Source organism: Leuciscus leuciscus, assembly GCF_965113295.1.
Source record: "Leuciscus leuciscus genome assembly, chromosome: 12".
NCBI lineage: Eukaryota > Metazoa > Chordata > Actinopteri > Cypriniformes > Leuciscidae > Leuciscus > Leuciscus leuciscus.
The window spans coordinates 10,485,609-10,504,179 of record NC_138736.1 but is presented as its reverse complement, the minus strand read 5'-3'; the positions used below and the strand labels follow the sequence as shown (position 1 = coordinate 10,504,179).

Sequence of the window (18,571 nt, the reverse complement as noted above, 5' to 3'; positions counted from 1 at the left end):
AAATGAGCTGCTGCTCCCCGCACAGAGGGCGGAGCTTCAAGAGCTCGAGTGTGTTAGCAGCTCCGATTACCTCACACAGACAAGCACTTTTCTGCATTTTATGTTTAAACTGGAGTCAGACAATGATGGAGAGACTCAAGAAGCAACATGTAGAATGCAACAGGACGTTTATGAATGGTTAGTTGATGAATTTATGTTGCTGATGTGGAGTTAACTATCTTCAATTAGCACGATAATCTATAAAATTGCTCGTGTGGGAACTGTTGTAAGATGTCTACAGAGTGACATGCTATTGCACGTGTGTTATGTACTGTATTGCATGTGAAAAGACGAATGCGACAGCTCGAGCAGACTCACAAATGTGCTCGATTACAATAACTCTTCCTCTTCTCAACATGGACTGCGTATGTAGTCTAACTTTTATGTAAATTTTAGGGTTAGGTTTGTTGTAGTCCTTAAAAAACGATTTCTTTAAAAGCAAATATCTTCCTTTGCTTTGAACTTTGAGCGTTGTAACTTTGCAGACGTTGTTTATGCTCAAAAAGCAACATTACACACTAACTAGAGTTAGTAAAGTGAAATCATAATCAACCACCCCTTTATAAAGTAAACAGATATGCACAAGACATGCACATATAGAATAAGCTACCAAATAAGCCATTCCAGTAATCAACTATACTCAGAGAAAGATTGTTGTGGTTTGGTTTGTGATTGGCTGTTCATCAGTCCCAAACTGAACAACTAGTGCTAGCTTTCAGTTAGAATCTCTAGCTGATTATGTCAGGCGTAAATGAACATTAGCCCATCCTTTCAACAACACCTCCTGTCCTGAACACATAATCCTCTTCTTCTTGGAAAGCTAAACTTAGCTCTCTTTGGAATGCTATGACAGGTTTTCCAATGCAAAGTATTAGTACCATACATCTCAGATAAATGTCCACGTGTTTTGGTAAATTTTTTTGCTTTAGAAGCAACTTCAAAAGGTAAAATCAAAACGCAGGATACATTCACATTCTTTATTATAAAATCTATCCAATTTTAAGTTTTGTTAACACATCATTTCTTCAAATAATTTATACATGGGCCAATATACCTCATAATTAAAATTACATTTATTTATTAAATTTAAATTGATAAATGTCATAAAAAATGCAACTGTTATTGACATAAAAAAATTGCTAAAATTTTGATTTAGAATATGATTTAAAAGGATCTCCTAATCCTGCTGAAAATACAAGCTTCCAGGCTGTTTTATGATTGTAAGAGTTGGTCTAGCTGCTAATTTAACTTGTGAGTCTGTCTCTCTGATGAAGCTGGTTGACCAAGCAATGGTTAAGCATGGTCTTTCCATAGGCGTTAATAGCACAATGTTCATTGCGGCAGACAAATAGTTTTGTGAATAATGAGTGTTATATAGAAAAGTTTGCAATGTGAATTAATGTTAATACTCTTGGTCCTGCCAACCTGATATCTTGAGAAAACAACTAGGCCTATTTTACGAAGTGAGGATTTCATATGAATTTATTCCATGTGATTTGAATTGACACCACGTGTCCGCCCCAATTCGCCAAAACATTTCAAATGTCAGCTAATTTAGCATAGTTTTAACTAGATTGCGAGTAAAAGAAGGGGCTGTTTACACGACACCATTTTCAATCAAAAAGATAGTACTTTTTATATGTTTTGGCCTCTCATTTACACGACAACAACGTTTTGGGGACCTGAAAACGCAAACTCAAGTGCAAGTATTTTAAAAAAATTAAAAAAATTGTGAAACCGGTGACATCATGCGAATGCTTATTACGTGTTCAGTCTATAGCCGCGTAGTTTCTTTACAAAGTGACATCTCCAACTACTGGCCTGGCATGCATAATACAGCGTTTTCAATAGTTTTCACGGATCAGTGTGAACGGGGATCATTTTTATAATGGTGTCGTCTGTATGTGAAAAATGTTTTTAGTACATTATTGTCATGTAAACGTACCCTTGGGTTAGGTAAAGTAAATAAGATGCAGGTTTTTGCACTGAAATACTGTGTGTGCAAAAGTTTGGCAAATGTTTAGTGAATTCACCTCTGAGTTGTAAATTACTTGAAAATTTAAACACAAAACCAAGAAGATATTTCAGTTACATAAAACATCCATTTTAACATAAACAGTGGTTGCAAGCGAATACCGAAGAGCATTTAGAGTAACATTGCCAAAACAATGCTGTGGCACTGGCTACGAGCACAAAATAAATTATTCTGACTTTCGTTTCTTCCCCTCCTCTTGCCCAGCTCATAAAAGATGGCGTAGTTCGTGTGATGTGGTTGACGATCTCAGTCAGAATGAACTGATTACCATGGAGCTGCAAATCCTTTGAGTCATGGCACACAGTGACATTCTTTAGACTCTTAAAAATAGAAACACTTCTCTTTTTTTACAGATTTGTTTTTCTCATTCGATGTCTGTGGGGCATCCTCTCTTAGTTTAGAGTCTCGAATCATAACCAGATCTTCTCTCTTTTCTCCACTTTCTCCTTTTCCTTCTGTTGTTGGAGCTTGTTTAATCTAGAGGAGAAAATTGGCTTAGCGTGGGAACGACAGAATTCTTTGGGGATAGGTTTTGTTGTTTTTGAGTGTCCCCCCCCCCTTTTTCAAGTCAGAAAAAGTATGAGCTTGTGCCAAAACCTCATAAAGTAAGATAAAAAAAAAAAATGAGAGAGGCAGGCCACAACACCATGACAAAGATAGGGCCTGCCTACCGCTCAAGAGCTTTACAAATGACAATCTTTTGGTGGAATAAAGAGAGATGGAGCAAGAACGAGAGGGAGGAGGACGACATTTGGAGGGAGAAGAAAAAAAGGGAAAGAAATGTGGATGGGTTGGGGGGAGAAGGGGAGGAAACATTCCCCTGGCCACATTAAAGACAAAAAAAAGAAAACAAACAGAAAAACATGTCTGACATGAAGACGCTGGTTTCTGTGGCGACAGACAATGGCTGCTTGTGGCCTAGTGAGGCCTACCCGGCCCGTCTGGGCACCGGCACCAGCGAGAGTTACCGCAGTCAGGCCCGCTATCGGGGGCTCGGCGCTGTGGGAAAACAGCTTGAAAGGGACCTCGCTCTTAGCCACAAAGGGCCCTTTCTGCTTCCTCTTGTTGGCTTTTGCCCTTCTTATTTATCTTTTGGGAGCCGGATGAGGCGGGCATGACTGCGTGAGTAAACAGTGTTGCTGTCTTCCTCTGGCAGAGATGGAGGGTGGAGGCCGCTTTACACGCTGCCTGAAATCGTAGGCCTTTTGATAGCAGGAGACGCCGGCTGTCGCTCTGTCATCATGAACGTGTAAATCATGGTAACACGACCTTTCACTGACTGGATGGGACCAATGCTACTACATTTTTTGCAGCACATACATGCATAGTTAGTTACATAACTTTGGTCACACTTAAGCCTTGTTCAGACTGTCAGTCAAAATCCGATTTTGTGCGTATCCGATTGAAATCCGATCAGATTTAGCAAGCGTGAACGACAAAAAATCACATGAAATGCATTTTTTACAAATTCCTTTCGAGCTACATTCATATGAGGCTTGAAATCCAAAACGCATTTCTAGAAATCCATTGCAGTCTGACTGCTCTGATTGGATTTCGCGTGGTTTACTTTCTCACGCCACGTAAAATGTAAATGTCAGACGCTGTTATATAGGAAACATGCTGAAAGTTGCTGTAGACACAAGGTTGTGTTGTGCCGGACGAGCAGAAAATGACAATATAACGGTGACGTGTTTTGAGTCGATGTTTAAAGCCGCTGAAACAGCCTCCTACATTTCTGCCAATGCCTTATAAGTCGCAGTAGCTACTTTGTCATGTTGTAAATAACATCTGTATTGCAAACCCCTCCATGTTGCGGTTGTTGTTGTTGTTTTTGGCATATACCTACCAATATAACGTCATTGCCATAGAAACCAATGCCGATATTCCGGAAAACGAAAGAGTGGCATGGGACACACAAATTGAATCTGAAAAGTTGCAATACACAATGTGGACGTCAATGATTTTAGATCAGATTCCAATCGGATACACAAATAATCGGATTTGGACTGACAGTGTGAACGTAGCCTAAGTGTACCGTCCAGTGTTGTTATTGTTAACTGAAATGAAAATGATCAGAAATCATTATCATTAATTGAAATACAGCTGAAATAAAACAAATGATAAAAAAAAAAACTCAAACTTAAAAAAACGTAAATTAGAAATGTTGCCTTGGCAACTAAAAATGTGTAAGTTAAAGTGAAATAAAAATAGCCTAAAATAAAGCTAAATAGAAATGTTACAAATATAAAAAATAACATATAGTACAAATTAGTACAAAATTGCAAAAACTATTGCTATAAATAAAAATATAAAATTAAAAGAAAGGAAAAAAGGACAAATAAAAATACAAAGTGTCATATGACAAATGTGCAACAACCCAGCAAACTGATAATGAAATGTATTTAACAGAACCATAGAGACCATAGATAGACCATAGAGATGCGCAATCACAGAAACATGGAGCACAGAAACTTCTTGTCAGCGCTGCCCCGTGACTTTTATTAATAAAATAACTTTGCTACTGAATTGCTGTTATATTACTCAGCAAGGAGGTTGTAACATTGCTGTTTTTGAAGTAATTAAACTCACAGCTTCATTGCTAGTAGAGAGAAGCTGCACAGAAGCAGGTAATTCCAGCCCGATCTCACGGGAAAACGTAAAAATTATCCGAAGTGGCTTATTCGTACGAATTCATACGACCTGACTCGTACGAATTAGTACGATTTTTGCAAAATCGTACATATTTTACGAATTGGCCAATTCGTATGAATTCATACGAATGACCTACCCCTGACCCCGCCCCTAAACCTACCCATCACGTGGGTTTAGACAATTCGTACAAATTCGTACGAGTGAGGTCGTACGAATTAGTACGAATTAGCCAACTTTTTATCATTCGTACGAATTCGTACGAATTGGTCGTGAGATAGCGTTGGGTAATTCACACAAACATATCTTTCTCTCTCGACAGACTAGTTCATTCAAATAAATGTTTTAATTAAATCAAATAAATGTAGTCTTAACGCACTGCTTTATCTCTACAGTATTTCTGATTTAATGTGGAGAGACCCTCACAGTCAAATTTAGTGCTGCAAAAAACATTAACAGCTTTAACTTGGCAAAATGACCATGGTTAAGCGGGATAATCCATGACTAGCAGTGCATTAAATCATTTGAATGCACTATGCGGAGGTTCTTTGCCTCAACGTCATGCATTAAAATCATAATGCACAGCCATGGATAATCCCTTACTTGTATAAAGAATAAGTAGGCTACATAATGAAAAAAATAAATAATTAAAACATAGTTATAAAAACTTTAAATCTACAAAGAGATGAATGAATTTTCATGTGATTGCAAGCATACCGTAGAGGCTCCGCCTCAATACCACGATCAAGTTGTGACATGTGTCATGCATTCAGGGCATTTGTTCTTGAGGACACATGTCCATGAATATACACAGATTCATGCAATGCGACCTGTGTCATTTGTGGGCTTTAAAGTGGGCAGGCCTCAGTGTCTGGCATTCCTCTCGTGGCTGGAGGAGAGATAAGTCCCTGTGGGATTTGCCAGCGCTTGCAGTGGGGCCTCAGCTCTCTAACACTCAGAGAGCCAAATGAAAAGGAACATCAAAACACGGGCTGATTTTGGGGTCAGCCGCTGAGATTTACACATAAAGGGAGGAAAGTCGTGCAAGATGTGGTAGAGCATGTGGGCGTGTGGGTGTGTGTGTGTCAGCATGAATTAATACACGATTACCGCTTGAGGAAGAGCTTGTGAGTTTGGCTGCTGTCATTTGGCAGTAACATTTAATATGCAAGTTGCACATTAACTTGCGTGTGTGTGTGCGTGTGTGTTTGTGCGTGTGACTCCGACTCGACTGTATGTGAAAAACGGAAAGCAGGCGGTTGTGTGTGTGTGTGTGTGTGTGCATGCTCTTCTTTCTATGAGAGAATCGTAAAAATATGAGCTTGTTAATTTCAATTGTGGAGCTGTTCTTGTTGTGGTGAAGAGGGAGGGCTTTGCAAAAGCACTGAAGTGGCCAACCAAGAGCGTAAGAAGCCGCTTTGCTCAATACCAGCGTTCGCTTTGTTCTCTGGCTCTTGTTCTCAGTTTCCCCCCTTCAAACTATTTTTACAGATCAACTTATTTATTTACTTAATTCCCCCTGTTGCTCTCATCCATTTTCCACTGTGATTTTCCCCCCTTAATTTGTCATCAGTGGAGGAAGTGTGCCATGACAAAGATCAAAAACCAAGAGGAAGAGGAGGAGAAAGGGGGAGAAGCGAAGGATGCAGAAAAATCTTGAAAAAGAAAAGTAATCAGAACGGAGAATGAGAAGAAAGCTCAGCTTTGAAGCGGGTGGACAACAAAAATAACAGCAGAGACACGGCGAAAGGCCCCGATTTTCTCTCGAGCTCCTTTCTTCTTGCTTTCTGGAAATGAGATCCAGACCCGAATAAAAGAGGGATTGGTAATGAAAGGAGATGGAGTCGGGGGAGGATGGAGGGATAAAGGGATCTCTTACACTCATTTTGACTCACACATCAAACCATAAGCCTCCCGCGACGGTCAAATGCCACACGTCCGCTCTCTGCTAATTGCTGCCACCATCCATCTCTAAAAGAAGGAGGAGAGAGGAGACTTTTGAACAAGAACATGCATTTTATACGGCTCACACCCTGGGAAAACTCATGGACAGACGCACACATGCATGTACAGTGGCCCCAAAAAGTATTTGGACACTTAATTGACACTTAAAAAAAAGCATGCTTTTTTGTAATCATAATAAAATATGAAACCAAATGGCAACCAACTCTTTTTTCAGTGGATGTATGAAGTAATTTTAAACAGGTGTCTTAGCAGTGCTACTAACATTTTTCAGGGTAAAAGTAGAGTTACTGTGTAGTGCAGTTACATTACTGTTTTATTGTGTGGGTTAAGAAATGAATGAAATGTACTCATCTTAAGAGTCTTATGTCAAATTATTCAAGTGAATTGATTCATCCTAAACAGTTCTCTTTGTCTGCTTGCATTGTCGCAACACAGTGAATCAGTTCATTTGGGTATTTCTTTCATATGTAGCATAAAAAAAGTTTGCTTTATTCTAGTGAATAAATCCATCAATGGTTCTCTCTTTGTCGTGTAGCATTGAAAAGTCCAACTGTTGCTTGAACTGTTTCACATGTAAATGAATAAATTGAGATAAATGTCAAAAAAAAAATGAAAAGAATAATCACTGTTTTATGTAAATTAGATTTTATTTTGAGGCTGTATTTGGTATAAATTTACCTTTTTGATACTGTCACCTAATTGAGACTGCTCTTTCATTCAAAACCCCTCATTGTTTTTGTATCAGCAAAATTATGGTTCCCAAATAAATCAAAAATTATATAATTGGACAGTTATATTTAATATTTGAAAAAACATATTGCCCCCCTTGTGAAAAAGTGCACTTTAGTATGATTTAAAAGAGTACTTATTCCAGAAGTAATATACTTTTAAATTTTTTTTTTGGAAATGTGAGCTAAATGTAATGTTTAATCAATAACACACTACAGTTAAAATTACAATCAATCACTTTACGTGTGATTTAGCATGTTGGTCAGAATAAGTGGACTTCTTTAAAGCACGACAAAAGATTATTACAATTATTTTGAATGTACTTAAGAGAGTAAAACTTTTAATCTGACATTATCACAACGTGCACTTTTCAAAAGTGTTCTTACATGAGTTAAGAAGAACTCAAGAAACTGCTCTCTTCAAGTACACTTAAGTGGCCTTTTATTTTATTAATATTATATTGTTTGCAAGAAAAGTTTTTTAAAATATACTTTTAAGATACACTACAAATGCACATTCAATACAATTAAGCACACTTCTTTTTCTCAATGGCCTTTAGGTACAGTAACATCATAGTAGTTAGCTTCTTTTTGTTTGTTACTTATAGCTTACTACTTTTTCAAAACAACAGCTCGACTGGAATTGTAATTAACTTGTAAGCTACAGTTTTAATTAGCTTCCCCAACACTGCCTGGAATAGTTCGTCACTATGAAAATGTTCCACTAACATCTGATAACCCATAAGTGTTCAAACACAGTTTTGTCTTCGTTCTGAACAGCGTATCTGTTGGTTTTTTATTCTTCTTGGGGTCACCCCACCTAGATGTAATTGCATCAGAGAGGCTGCCTGTCCAACACAATTGCACTGGCACGAACATATACACACTTGGAAACTATATAATTGCATACGGCCCCATGGAATCAAAGCAGCAGGCTAACAGGAAGGCAGAGGGTGGGTCGGGTATTGTGTGATGCAGGGCATGCTGCTGCGGCTCTTGGGTCAGTAAGGTACCGTTCCTGACAGCAAACTCCTGCCAGGCGCTTGTAATTCGAATTACCATGGCTACTCTCGCCCTACAGTTTCCCACGGTATAGTGGATGGGGGTGATCACCTCTGTGTGTGCGAGTTTACATGTACGTGCTTAGCACTATATAGTGTGAAGTGAAAAGTTGAGACATGAGAAACCGTGATGCTGTCATCCTTGAGGAGATCCTCTGTTCAGACACTCAGTGGCTAAATCCTCTCTTAACCTCTCTTCATCTCTCCCCAGAGGGCATCAGTTCATGGTCACTATCAGAGCTGCTTTGTCCCTCAGACTCAGGGATGTAACACAGAGACTCAGGGGGAGACTAAGATTAGTGGTCAAGTATGTTTATTAACAGTTGATTCTTTAACGCTTTATTTTGAAGGTCCCTTTTGAACATTCTGTTGACTACAAGTAACTTTGCAACACGTCAACTAACTCTCATTAGAGTATTAGACTGTCAAATATCTTCTAAATCTTTATTTTGATGCTCCACAACAGACATTCTACTGACTATAAGTAACTTTGCAAATACATGTCAACTTATTCTAACCCTAACCCTATGCTAATACTCTACTAACACTCAGTAGACACAGGTGCAATGTTGCTTATAGTCAACAGAATGTGTTAAAGGGACCATCAAAATGAAGTGAAACAGTTGATTCTTAAAGGTGAAGTGGGTAAATCTGTCACTAGCACTAGCAAACAGAATTGCAATAATAACAATAGCTTCGCTAACAGATTGAACAAATAATCCCGCCTCAAACTCTGCTGTGTAGATGCTACAATAAAACAGATTCTGAATGCAATGGTATTTGGATACAAAAAGTATTTGGACACAACCACACTCAAAAAGCACTTTCAGAAACCAGCTGGTGTTGAAGTGATTTTAGTCGATGTATAAAGGCACAGAGTGAATTTTCACAGAGTAACCACATGTAGTTTATAACATTGAGAATGAAGGTTTGAGTGTTCGTGTGAACAATATATGCACTACTGTTTGAAAGTTTGGGATCAATCACTTTTTTTGTTTAATGAAAGACACTTTTATTCAGCAAAGATGCATTAAATTGATCTAAAGTGAAAGTAAATGTATTTATACTGTTGCAAAACATTTCTTTTTCAAATAAATGCAGTTTATTTGAACTTTCTATGCATCAAAGAATCCTGGGGAAAAAAAGTTAAAAGCAGCACAGATGTTTTCAACATTGATGATAATAAGAAAGGTTTCTTGAGCAGCAAATCTCAGCATATTAGAATGATTTCTGAAGGATCATGTGACACTGAAGACTAAAGTAATGATGCTGAAAATTCAGCTTTGACATGACAGGAATAAAACACACATGCTAAAATCTAAATCAAATAGAATGTGTCCAAGTACTTTAAATTCAGATGTATTCTTTATTTAATTTAAAGAAAACTATTTTAAATTAAAGAAAGCAGAAGCTCACTTTTTAAGCAAAACATTAAAAAAAAAATGAAGTATGAAACAATAGAGACAATTTCTGGTTGTCAAATGTCAGTGAAACTCAGAACACCTGTGTGAACTACATACACTTAAAATCACTTCCACACCAGTTAGGTAAAAGTAATTGCAAAAATGGCTAGAAAAGTTATAACATAATTTATTTGAAGAGTTGATTTGATATTTTGTATCTAACACTATGACATCCATAGAGCTTTAAGTGTGGCTTAAGTGCCCATATACTTTTTTGGCGCCACTGTATGTGTGCATGTGGGTCGAAATCCAAGACACTATTCCCACAGCGTTCTTCCTATTGTCCTGGGAGAGAGGGAGGCGAACTAATTAAAAAGAGTGGAAGAGAGGAGACAGAGAGAAACAGAGACAGAAGAAAGGAGGGAGGGACAGGGGGTGGGGGGGGGGGGGGGGGGTAAAGATAGAGCAAGATGAGACAGTGGAGAGAAGAGGCTAATTGAAAGGAGAGAAATGACAGAGAGAGAGAAAGAAGGGAGGGCTGATGAGGGGCTGGGAGGGAGGGAGTGTGGGAGGGTAAGGAAGAGGGAGCCAAAACTGGCAACTTTTCCAAAGTGCCCAAGTTCAGTCACTTGTGCTGTTGCAACAGAGAGCAAGAAGACGAGTGTAGCCAGGGTGACCGAGCGGTAAAAAAGACAGGAAAAGTGAGAGAAGACAGAAGAAGGAGGACTGTCATTCTCTGGCTTTAAGTCTAGGGGGTCTAGATATGTCAAAACACGGCTACACATAAACGCAGAAACAAGGACCAGACTTAGTCAGCAAGAGAGGTCTATTAAAAACTCCTAAGCAGCGTGCTTGTGTTGTGGACGGAGGATAGAGGGAGAAATAGAGGAGAAGAAGGTGGAGAGGAAAAAAGGGAAACAGGGAGGGGCGTGCTCGCATTAGAAGGTGGCTGCTTTCCTTACTGTTGCATTTGAAGGACAGAGGAGGAATCCATCATCTGAGATCATCTCGACTGGACCGCACATCTCCATCGCTCCATCGATTCAGCCTCCCCTTGCAGGGATAGAGGTGTGGCGATGAAGAGACCTCATGACTACAGTTCCCCGGACTCGGACACAGACGAACTGATCGATGTCGGACAGGAGGACAGCTACTGGTGAGGACCTGGCGTGTATAATGTGCTCAGTGGCGATGACATATAGCTGTCAGTCGCTCTACATGTAGAGCTCACACTGCTGCTCAGAAAGTATAAACGTGATATTTATGATGAGTTTAAGTTTTATTCGAAATTTCCAAGCGACATCTCTTTACAGTGCCAAAATTGCAGCTTTGATGGTCAAAATGCAAGGTGTTTTTTTGAGAGCTGTATGTTCGACTATACATGGGCGTTCAGGGTTTATCATGCACTCTGCTGTTTATAACAAGATATGAAATGTTTAACATTCATACAACAAGCTATACAAATGCTGTATGTTTTTATTAAATTTGTTGCCATTTGCCATAAGCAATTCTGCTAAATTTAATTTGATTTTTAATGTGTCTTTTACACATTACATGTGTTTACTATACTAGTATTAAATTATGCATAATTACTAGCAACTAACACTAAGCCAAACTTTTTATTTTAAGGTGTCCGTGTTACAATGTAATTATGCATTTAAGTACTGTGTAATAATAATTAACATGTACTTACTATAGGGTTAGGATTAGGATTGGGGTTTAGTTTAGGATTAGTTGCATGTAATTATGCATAATTTATTGTTATTCCTACATTAACTACATGTAACATGTGCATCAAGGACACTAAAATAAGATGTTACCCCAAACTCTAACCCTAAATTTATATAAGGTTATATATGTACTTATTGGTAATTAATATTACTCAGTACTTATTTGTGTAATTACACTATAACAAGGACACCTTAAAATAAAGTGTGACCACAATTTCTTTTTTATTGTGCTATCTATGTTTTTCATGATGCATCAGTATTCAGCCAGGTTTGCTTATTTACATGTTTAAAATAGGAGGATAGATTCTGCATGAGGGGACAGTGAAGACACGTCGAACAAACGTTTGAGAAAACATAAAATTGCTAATATTATTCTACAGAAACCCTCTTGTTGTTGTCCCTCCCTAATTTAAATGGACATTGACACACTGTAGCGCACACCAAGTCACCAGAGCGCAATGACACAGGAGTTTATGTGAGCGGACATGCACGTTGTCAAAATCACAAATAGGGCCACCGTCAAGCAGGGCGGCTGATAGGGGCCCATTACGATCTTATTTGACACTGTTGAGAGGTGTATCTTTCTATTGCTGTGCCACTTACAAGCATAAAGCTCAGCATGCTTTTTGCTTCTCTGTCCGTTTGCCTTTTTCTCTCAGTCATTTCGTCTTTTTGATATTTCAGTAAAGCTGCGGCACAAATCAAGTGCAGACAGAAGACGCACACAGCTGCCATTTGGTCCTTTTGAATTGCGCCCTACCAATCATTTCTCATCTTATTCCCTTTGAAAACTCTCATCCAGAATGCAAAAGCTCTACAGTGTCTATACAAGAGTTTATTCCTGTAACTCATTTTCTTTCCCTGACTCTTTCCCTCTAAACAAACGGAATGTTTGTGAATTAAGCCTCTTAATGTTAAAAGGAGTTACAATAATGTGATATAAAAATAATAGTTATGCGTGAAAGTAAAAGCAAAAACAAACAGTGTCATTCTGCTGGCAGAGCAGAGAGTGCCCATGCAAACCAGATCCACATTGAAGGATAATACTGATGTGCTCAAAGAGCATGCAAAAGCCACTATTTCATTCTGCCCTGCGGATATGTAATCATCATGTCTTTTGAGCTTAAAAAGAAATGCTTTCGTACGACGCGAAAATCATAACATATCTGCCATCTGACAATAATGTCCAAAAACGCGTTAAACCAAAATAATCTTGTTTTCTGTTTACCCCGGCGCTCCCGTGTCTAGCTGTGCCCAAAGACAAATTAGATTGGGTTTGATGATGTGCAACAGCGTTTCTGCGTTGTATTAAGTACAGTAATGACAACAATATGCATTGACATCAAAGCTTTAATCTGTCCCCTTCCCCGCTCGCTCTTTCTCTTGCTCTTGCTCAGCCCTGTCACTGGGTCCATGTCTCCAGGCAGTACCTCACAGATCCTGGCGCGCAAGAAGAGAAGAGGGGTGAGTTTACGTCAATCCAGCTCTGTTTTTCCCCTGTTTGTTCAAGAACAGACCAAATATATCATTCATATATGATCTCTTCTGTAAATGCCTGCAATATGACTCTCTGCAGCAACATGCATTTTTACAGTTTGAGCCCTCTTGTCTGACTTTGATTTGTGTTTTCCTATTTTGACTTGTTATTTTTTCCAAAATCTGATCTTAAGAATGCTGTGACTAGGCCTCGGCCACAAAAATAATTCAGTTAGCAAATGCTTTCCACTGCGAATCGTCGTTCTGTCTTTCAATTGATTCCGCCGGATTCCTCAGATAATTGAGAAGAGGCGCAGGGACAGGATCAACCACAGTCTGTCAGAGCTCAGGAGACTCGTACCCAGTGCCTTCGAGAAACAGGTAAGACGATCAGACTGGCTCAGTTTTGATTTATATTCTCATTTAATGTACAAGCTACTAGTTTTAAAACTAAAATCAAAATTGTAATAAAATCCAGCACCTTCTCCCCTTCTGACCAGGGCTCCTCTAAACTGGAGAAGGCTGAGATTCTTCAGATGACAGTGGATCATCTGAAACTGCTTCATGCGATGGGCGGCAAAGGTGAGAGAAGATATGGAGCAAGAAATTTCAGTTACACTCTATTTCACAGTACGTGTACTTAGTGTGCTTACCTAAGAAAGTACGGGGTAATATAAGGTAACTACAGGGGTTAAGGTTATGGTTTAGGGGGAGGTTCAGAGTTAGTACCTAGTTATTACCCAGTTATTGCAATTACTATAATAAGTGCATAGTATGTACATGTGGACTGTAAAATAAAGTGTTACCGAAATTTCAGAAGCGCTTTCATTACAGTATATTGCTACTATTACTATTGCTCATACTTTAGGTTATGGATTTGAACCTCCCTAACCTCAATTATTCAACTTAAAGGGATAAAAATGAAAATTCTGTCATCATTTACTCACCCTCAAGTTGTTCCAAATCTGTATGAATTTCTTTCTTCTGCTGAACACAAAAATATAACCAAACAATTGATGGATCCCATTTACTTCCATAGTATACTATGGAAGTCAATAGGCCCTGGGCCTTTTTGGTTATCCATATTCTTCAAAATATATTTTTGGGGGATTCAGGGACCCCCAGGGGGTCGGAAAGGACCCCTAGGGTGTTCCTGTGAAATTTCAGAAAGAAAGAAAAATGTCAAATTTGCAGAATTAGATTTTTTTTTCTGCTTTGTAAAGAAATCATTAAGATTAATCACAACGGCCTTATTCTATTCTACAGATACTATTTTAATCTTTTTGTTCTGTTTTATTAAAATATTGTGAAACAAGTTTGTCAAATATTGTGATTTATTACAAAGCTGAATTTTCAGCAATATTACTAGACTTCAGTGTCACATGATCCTTCAGAAATCATTCTAATATACTGATTTGCTGCTCAAGAAATATTTTTTATTATTATCAATGTTGAAAAGTCCTTACATTCACTTTTGATCAATTTAATGCATCCTTGCTGAATAAAAGTAAAAAATCCTTTCCTGACCACAAACTTTTGAAAAGCATTTACAGCTGCTTTTATATTTTAGGAAGGAGTTTCCTCCATCATTATAACTGTGGGTCCTCCTTGGCATCAAAAAGTCTGAAAATTCCTGTTTTATTGTATGTATTTCTCAAACAGAACATTTAAGTGTTCTCTCTCCTAGGCTACTTTGATGCTCGTGCTCTGGCAGTGGACTACAGGACTTTGGGCTTTCGGGAGTGTGTTGGGGAGGTGGTGAGATACCTCAGCTCTCTGGAGGGGGTTGAATCCTCAGACCCCATCGGCGCGCGCCTGGTGTCCCACCTCAGCCACTGCGCCAGTGAGCTGGACCCTGTCCTCCAGAGCTCCACTGCTCTGCCTTTTCCTCCCTGGCCCTGGCCCTCCTTCCCTCAGCTAGCAGCCACCTCGTCTCCAGTCACATCTACCCCCTTTCCCCCAAACGCCCGTCGGGATATGCCCCCCCATGCCGCCACCGCCGCCATGCTCGGCTACCCTACAGCGGCCCTGCGAATGGGATCTTTGGGCACCCAGGGGGCGATAATGAGTCAAGCGCTGACCCCGGTGCGTCGACTGCCCTCTATCCACGGCCATCCTCACAGACTTCAACAGCACTCACCTGACGGACACACAATCCCATCCTCCTCCTCATCTTCCTCCAACTCCTCCCCTCCCCAGATTTCCTTCAGACCCTTTGCCCCTCTGGGGTCTCCAGCCCCAGGTCGCACCTCCAGTAAGTCCGCACAGGCCTGGGGCACAGAAATCGGGGCGTTCTGAATCAGCATTACGGAGAAGTTTGGAGTTTATGACAGTCTGAAAGGACAAATAAATCTTGGTCATTTGAACTTATTTACCACCTTTAAAAGGAACTACAAAGCATTGGACAATTCAAATTAAAATGTTTATTCAGTACCATCTACTATTCCAACTCAGATGACATTTAGAAATAAGAAAAAAAAAGTCTGATTATGTTTACAGAGACAAATAGGAGGGAAATTAAATGGACTGTATAATCCAAGTCAAAATCAAAGGTAAATGCAACTCTCTGAGAGACTAGATGTGATAATTGAAATGCTCAAAGCAATTCTGTGCTTTGAACTTGGATTTTGAGATCCAGATACTGGAATTTTCAAGAACTCTGATCTTTTATCTTTTTTATATTAGTGTATTTGTTTACTCTGTCATTTATACATTAATTTGCTATGGATTCTGACATGATATATCATATTTTTGAGATGGAAATGCTTGAGGAAATTACATAAAGAGAAATGTGCCTTATAAAAAAAGCGTTCCTCTTCTTCTCTTAATTGTGTGTGCAAGTACATTGAGCTTCCAGAAGATGGCAGCACGAGAGCAAATCATTAAAGAAATAGTTCACTTGAAAATTTAAATTCTGTCATCATTTACTCACCCTCAAGTTGTTTCAAACCTGTATGTATTTCATTCTTCTGATGAACACAAAGGAAGATACTTTGAAGAATGTTGGTAACCAGACAGTTGATGGGCCCCATTGACTTCCATTGTAGGGAAAAAAAATACTATGGAAGTCAATTGGGTCCATCAGCTGTCTGATTACCGACATTTTTCAAAATATCTTCTTTTGTGTTCAGCAGAAGAAAGAAATTCATACAGGTTCGAAACAACTTGAGGGTGAGTAAATGACGACAGAATTTTAATTTAAGTGAACTATTCCTTCAAGATTAAAAACAACTGTTTTATTCAATTTTATAGATACTATTTTAATCCTTTTTTTTTTTTTTTTACACTGCGCATAAAATCAATTATTCAGTTGAGGAAAGAACATGTTGTTTTTGTAATATCATGCTTTTCTCACGGTCTACAATATTTTCTCACGATATACACTCCTGTTTCAAAGTTTGGGGTCAGTAAGATTCTTTAATGTTTTTGAAAGAAGCCATATGCTCACCAAGGCAGCATTTGTTTGATCAAAAATAAAGTAAAAACAGTAATATTGTGAAATATTATTATTACAATAAATATTACTTTTCTACTTTATTTGTATTTTAAAATGTAATTTATTCATGTGACAGCGAAGCTACATTTTAAGCAGCCATAACTCCAGTCTTTTGTTCACTTACTTGTGTATTCAAGTACATATATCTACCAGAAGATGGCAGCACTAGAGCAAAATGTGATGATCAACTCTCTCAGGGACATTCTGAATGTATAATTTTGTAAGTTCCCTTTTCCTGAATCAAAAAAAAAAAAATCAATGGAACACTATTAGCAATATATATATATTTTTTCAATTCTATACTGGACACCAACTGAGTTCTTTTATTAGAAAGCCAGTTTAAAAAGTGAGTCAAATATAAAAGAAAGTGCCTACAAAATTTAAAGCAGAGATGTAGCCTGCTGCCTACTCACCATACTAAACTGACTCTTATCTGAAAGACTCCTCTGGGTGCTATAGACTCTAAAGCAAGGTGCCATTTAGAGCATCTGTTTTCTTTAGCTGTCTCCAGAGAGGTTGATGAGAAGAGAACACTGCGGTATAGCGGTCACTCAGACAGTGAAACCATGGTGGCTGCTGGCCCTGATCCTGCAACAGCGAGAGGAAACCAGGAACACTGTGTGCCCTCTCAGTGCCTCTGCCAACCACTCTCCATGCAGGCTGTAATTAGAGTGAAACCAAACTAACTTCAAAACACGCAGGAAATAAAAATCTCTTCGCGCACACATTCTCACACTTACATTCAGGAAACAGACAAATTATAAGGGATATTATCGTAAAATAAACCCTGACAGGTTTATCAGGAGCCGCCGCAGAACGGAGAGTAACAGCTGACTGTGAACGTCCTACTCACTAAATAAATAGCTACGTGGACATGAAATAATGATTTGAGTTGTATTTTAATCTTAAAGTGTCTGCCAATAGTACAAATAGCACAAACAAATCTGCCTAGCAACAAAGACGAATATAGCAACAGTAATAAATAGCCTACTGAAGTCATTTGAGGTCATTTTCTCTAAACAAGAACAAAGACGCAAGATGGCGCAGTCTGAAACAGGAAAGCGATTCCACCACGTCTCGGAAAACACTTAAAGGGTAACGCTTGCCAAAATGCAACCTAGGGTCTTTTTGTTAACCTTCCCGAGGCAAACTTTCGTTTAAAAGCATAATTAGAATGGAAACGCCACTTTTAAGTTTGACCGTATTTTCGTTTTCGGTCAAATTTTGAATGGCATCATAAATCGCTATTTTTAAAACACTAAGAAGGCTCGACACAACATGAAACTTTGCTCGAAGTATCACCAGGGGCTCTACCCGGATGAATGCACTGATAGGCTATAGCGTTGCCATGGACGACTGCGAATATTACAACCCTGTATCACATGAAATACGTTCTGAGGAAACTATTTTGCAAATCGCAATTACGTTACATGCCAACATATAAGCAGTGCTATTACGTTGGTCCTTAACCTAATATAAGCAGTGCTATTACGTTGGCCCTTAACCTAATATAGCCAATCTATTGCAGTGCTATTACGTTTGTCCTGAACATAATACATCCAAAGCAGGTTTCTTTTCACACGTAGCAGCTAATGCTGTTCATTTTGTTTTAATTATTTACTCCCTTTTTTCTCATTGGGCTACAAAATATTATCTATGCCAGGGCGAGTCAAATGGCAGCACACAGATAATTTTTATCTGGCCCTCCAACTGGTTTTTGATGTTTAAAACCCCTCGCAATCTGATATCAAAGTCCCCGCAAAGGTTTAGCGCGTTCAGCGGTGAGTTTAACAACGCACGTGATCATTCAGCGGTGAGTTTAACAACGCACGTGATCTCACGGCAGTTCGTGATATGGTCACGTAATTTAATCTATTGATTTGTGCCACGGACACGTTTATTTCGTTATTTTCGTAATACCAGCACGTTTTTTAAACTAATGTATTTTCAATGGGAAGCGTCTTTCGTGATAATAACAGCACGATTCTT

General features: G+C 38.8%; 1 protein-coding gene across 1 annotated transcript; it reads left to right on the top strand.

Moving 5' to 3' along the window:
- Positions 1–10,502: 10,502 nt before the first annotated feature.
- heyl (hes related family bHLH transcription factor with YRPW motif like) lies at positions 10,503–16,800 on the top strand. The gene is made up of 5 exons (XM_082185191.1): positions 10,503–11,036; positions 13,008–13,074; positions 13,384–13,467; positions 13,587–13,668; positions 14,774–16,800. Exons 1-5 carry the CDS (start codon positions 10,957–10,959, stop codon positions 15,382–15,384), a joined length of 924 nt encoding a protein of 307 aa, XP_082041317.1. The 5' UTR covers positions 10,503–10,956; the 3' UTR covers positions 15,385–16,800.
- Positions 16,801–18,571: the final 1,771 nt, after the last annotated feature.

Excerpts from the sequence above, each read along its gene's own strand:
- heyl (XM_082185191.1), top strand. The coding sequence starts at position 10,957 with ATGAAGAGACCTCATGACTACAGTTCCCCGGACTCGGACACAGACGAA. Across the intron at positions 13,468-13,586 it reads CCAGTGCCTTCGAGAAACAG|GGCTCCTCTAAACTGGAGAA; the intron begins GTAAGACGATCA and ends CCTTCTGACCAG. Across the intron at positions 13,669-14,773 it reads TCATGCGATGGGCGGCAAAG|GCTACTTTGATGCTCGTGCT; the intron begins GTGAGAGAAGAT and ends TCTCTCTCCTAG.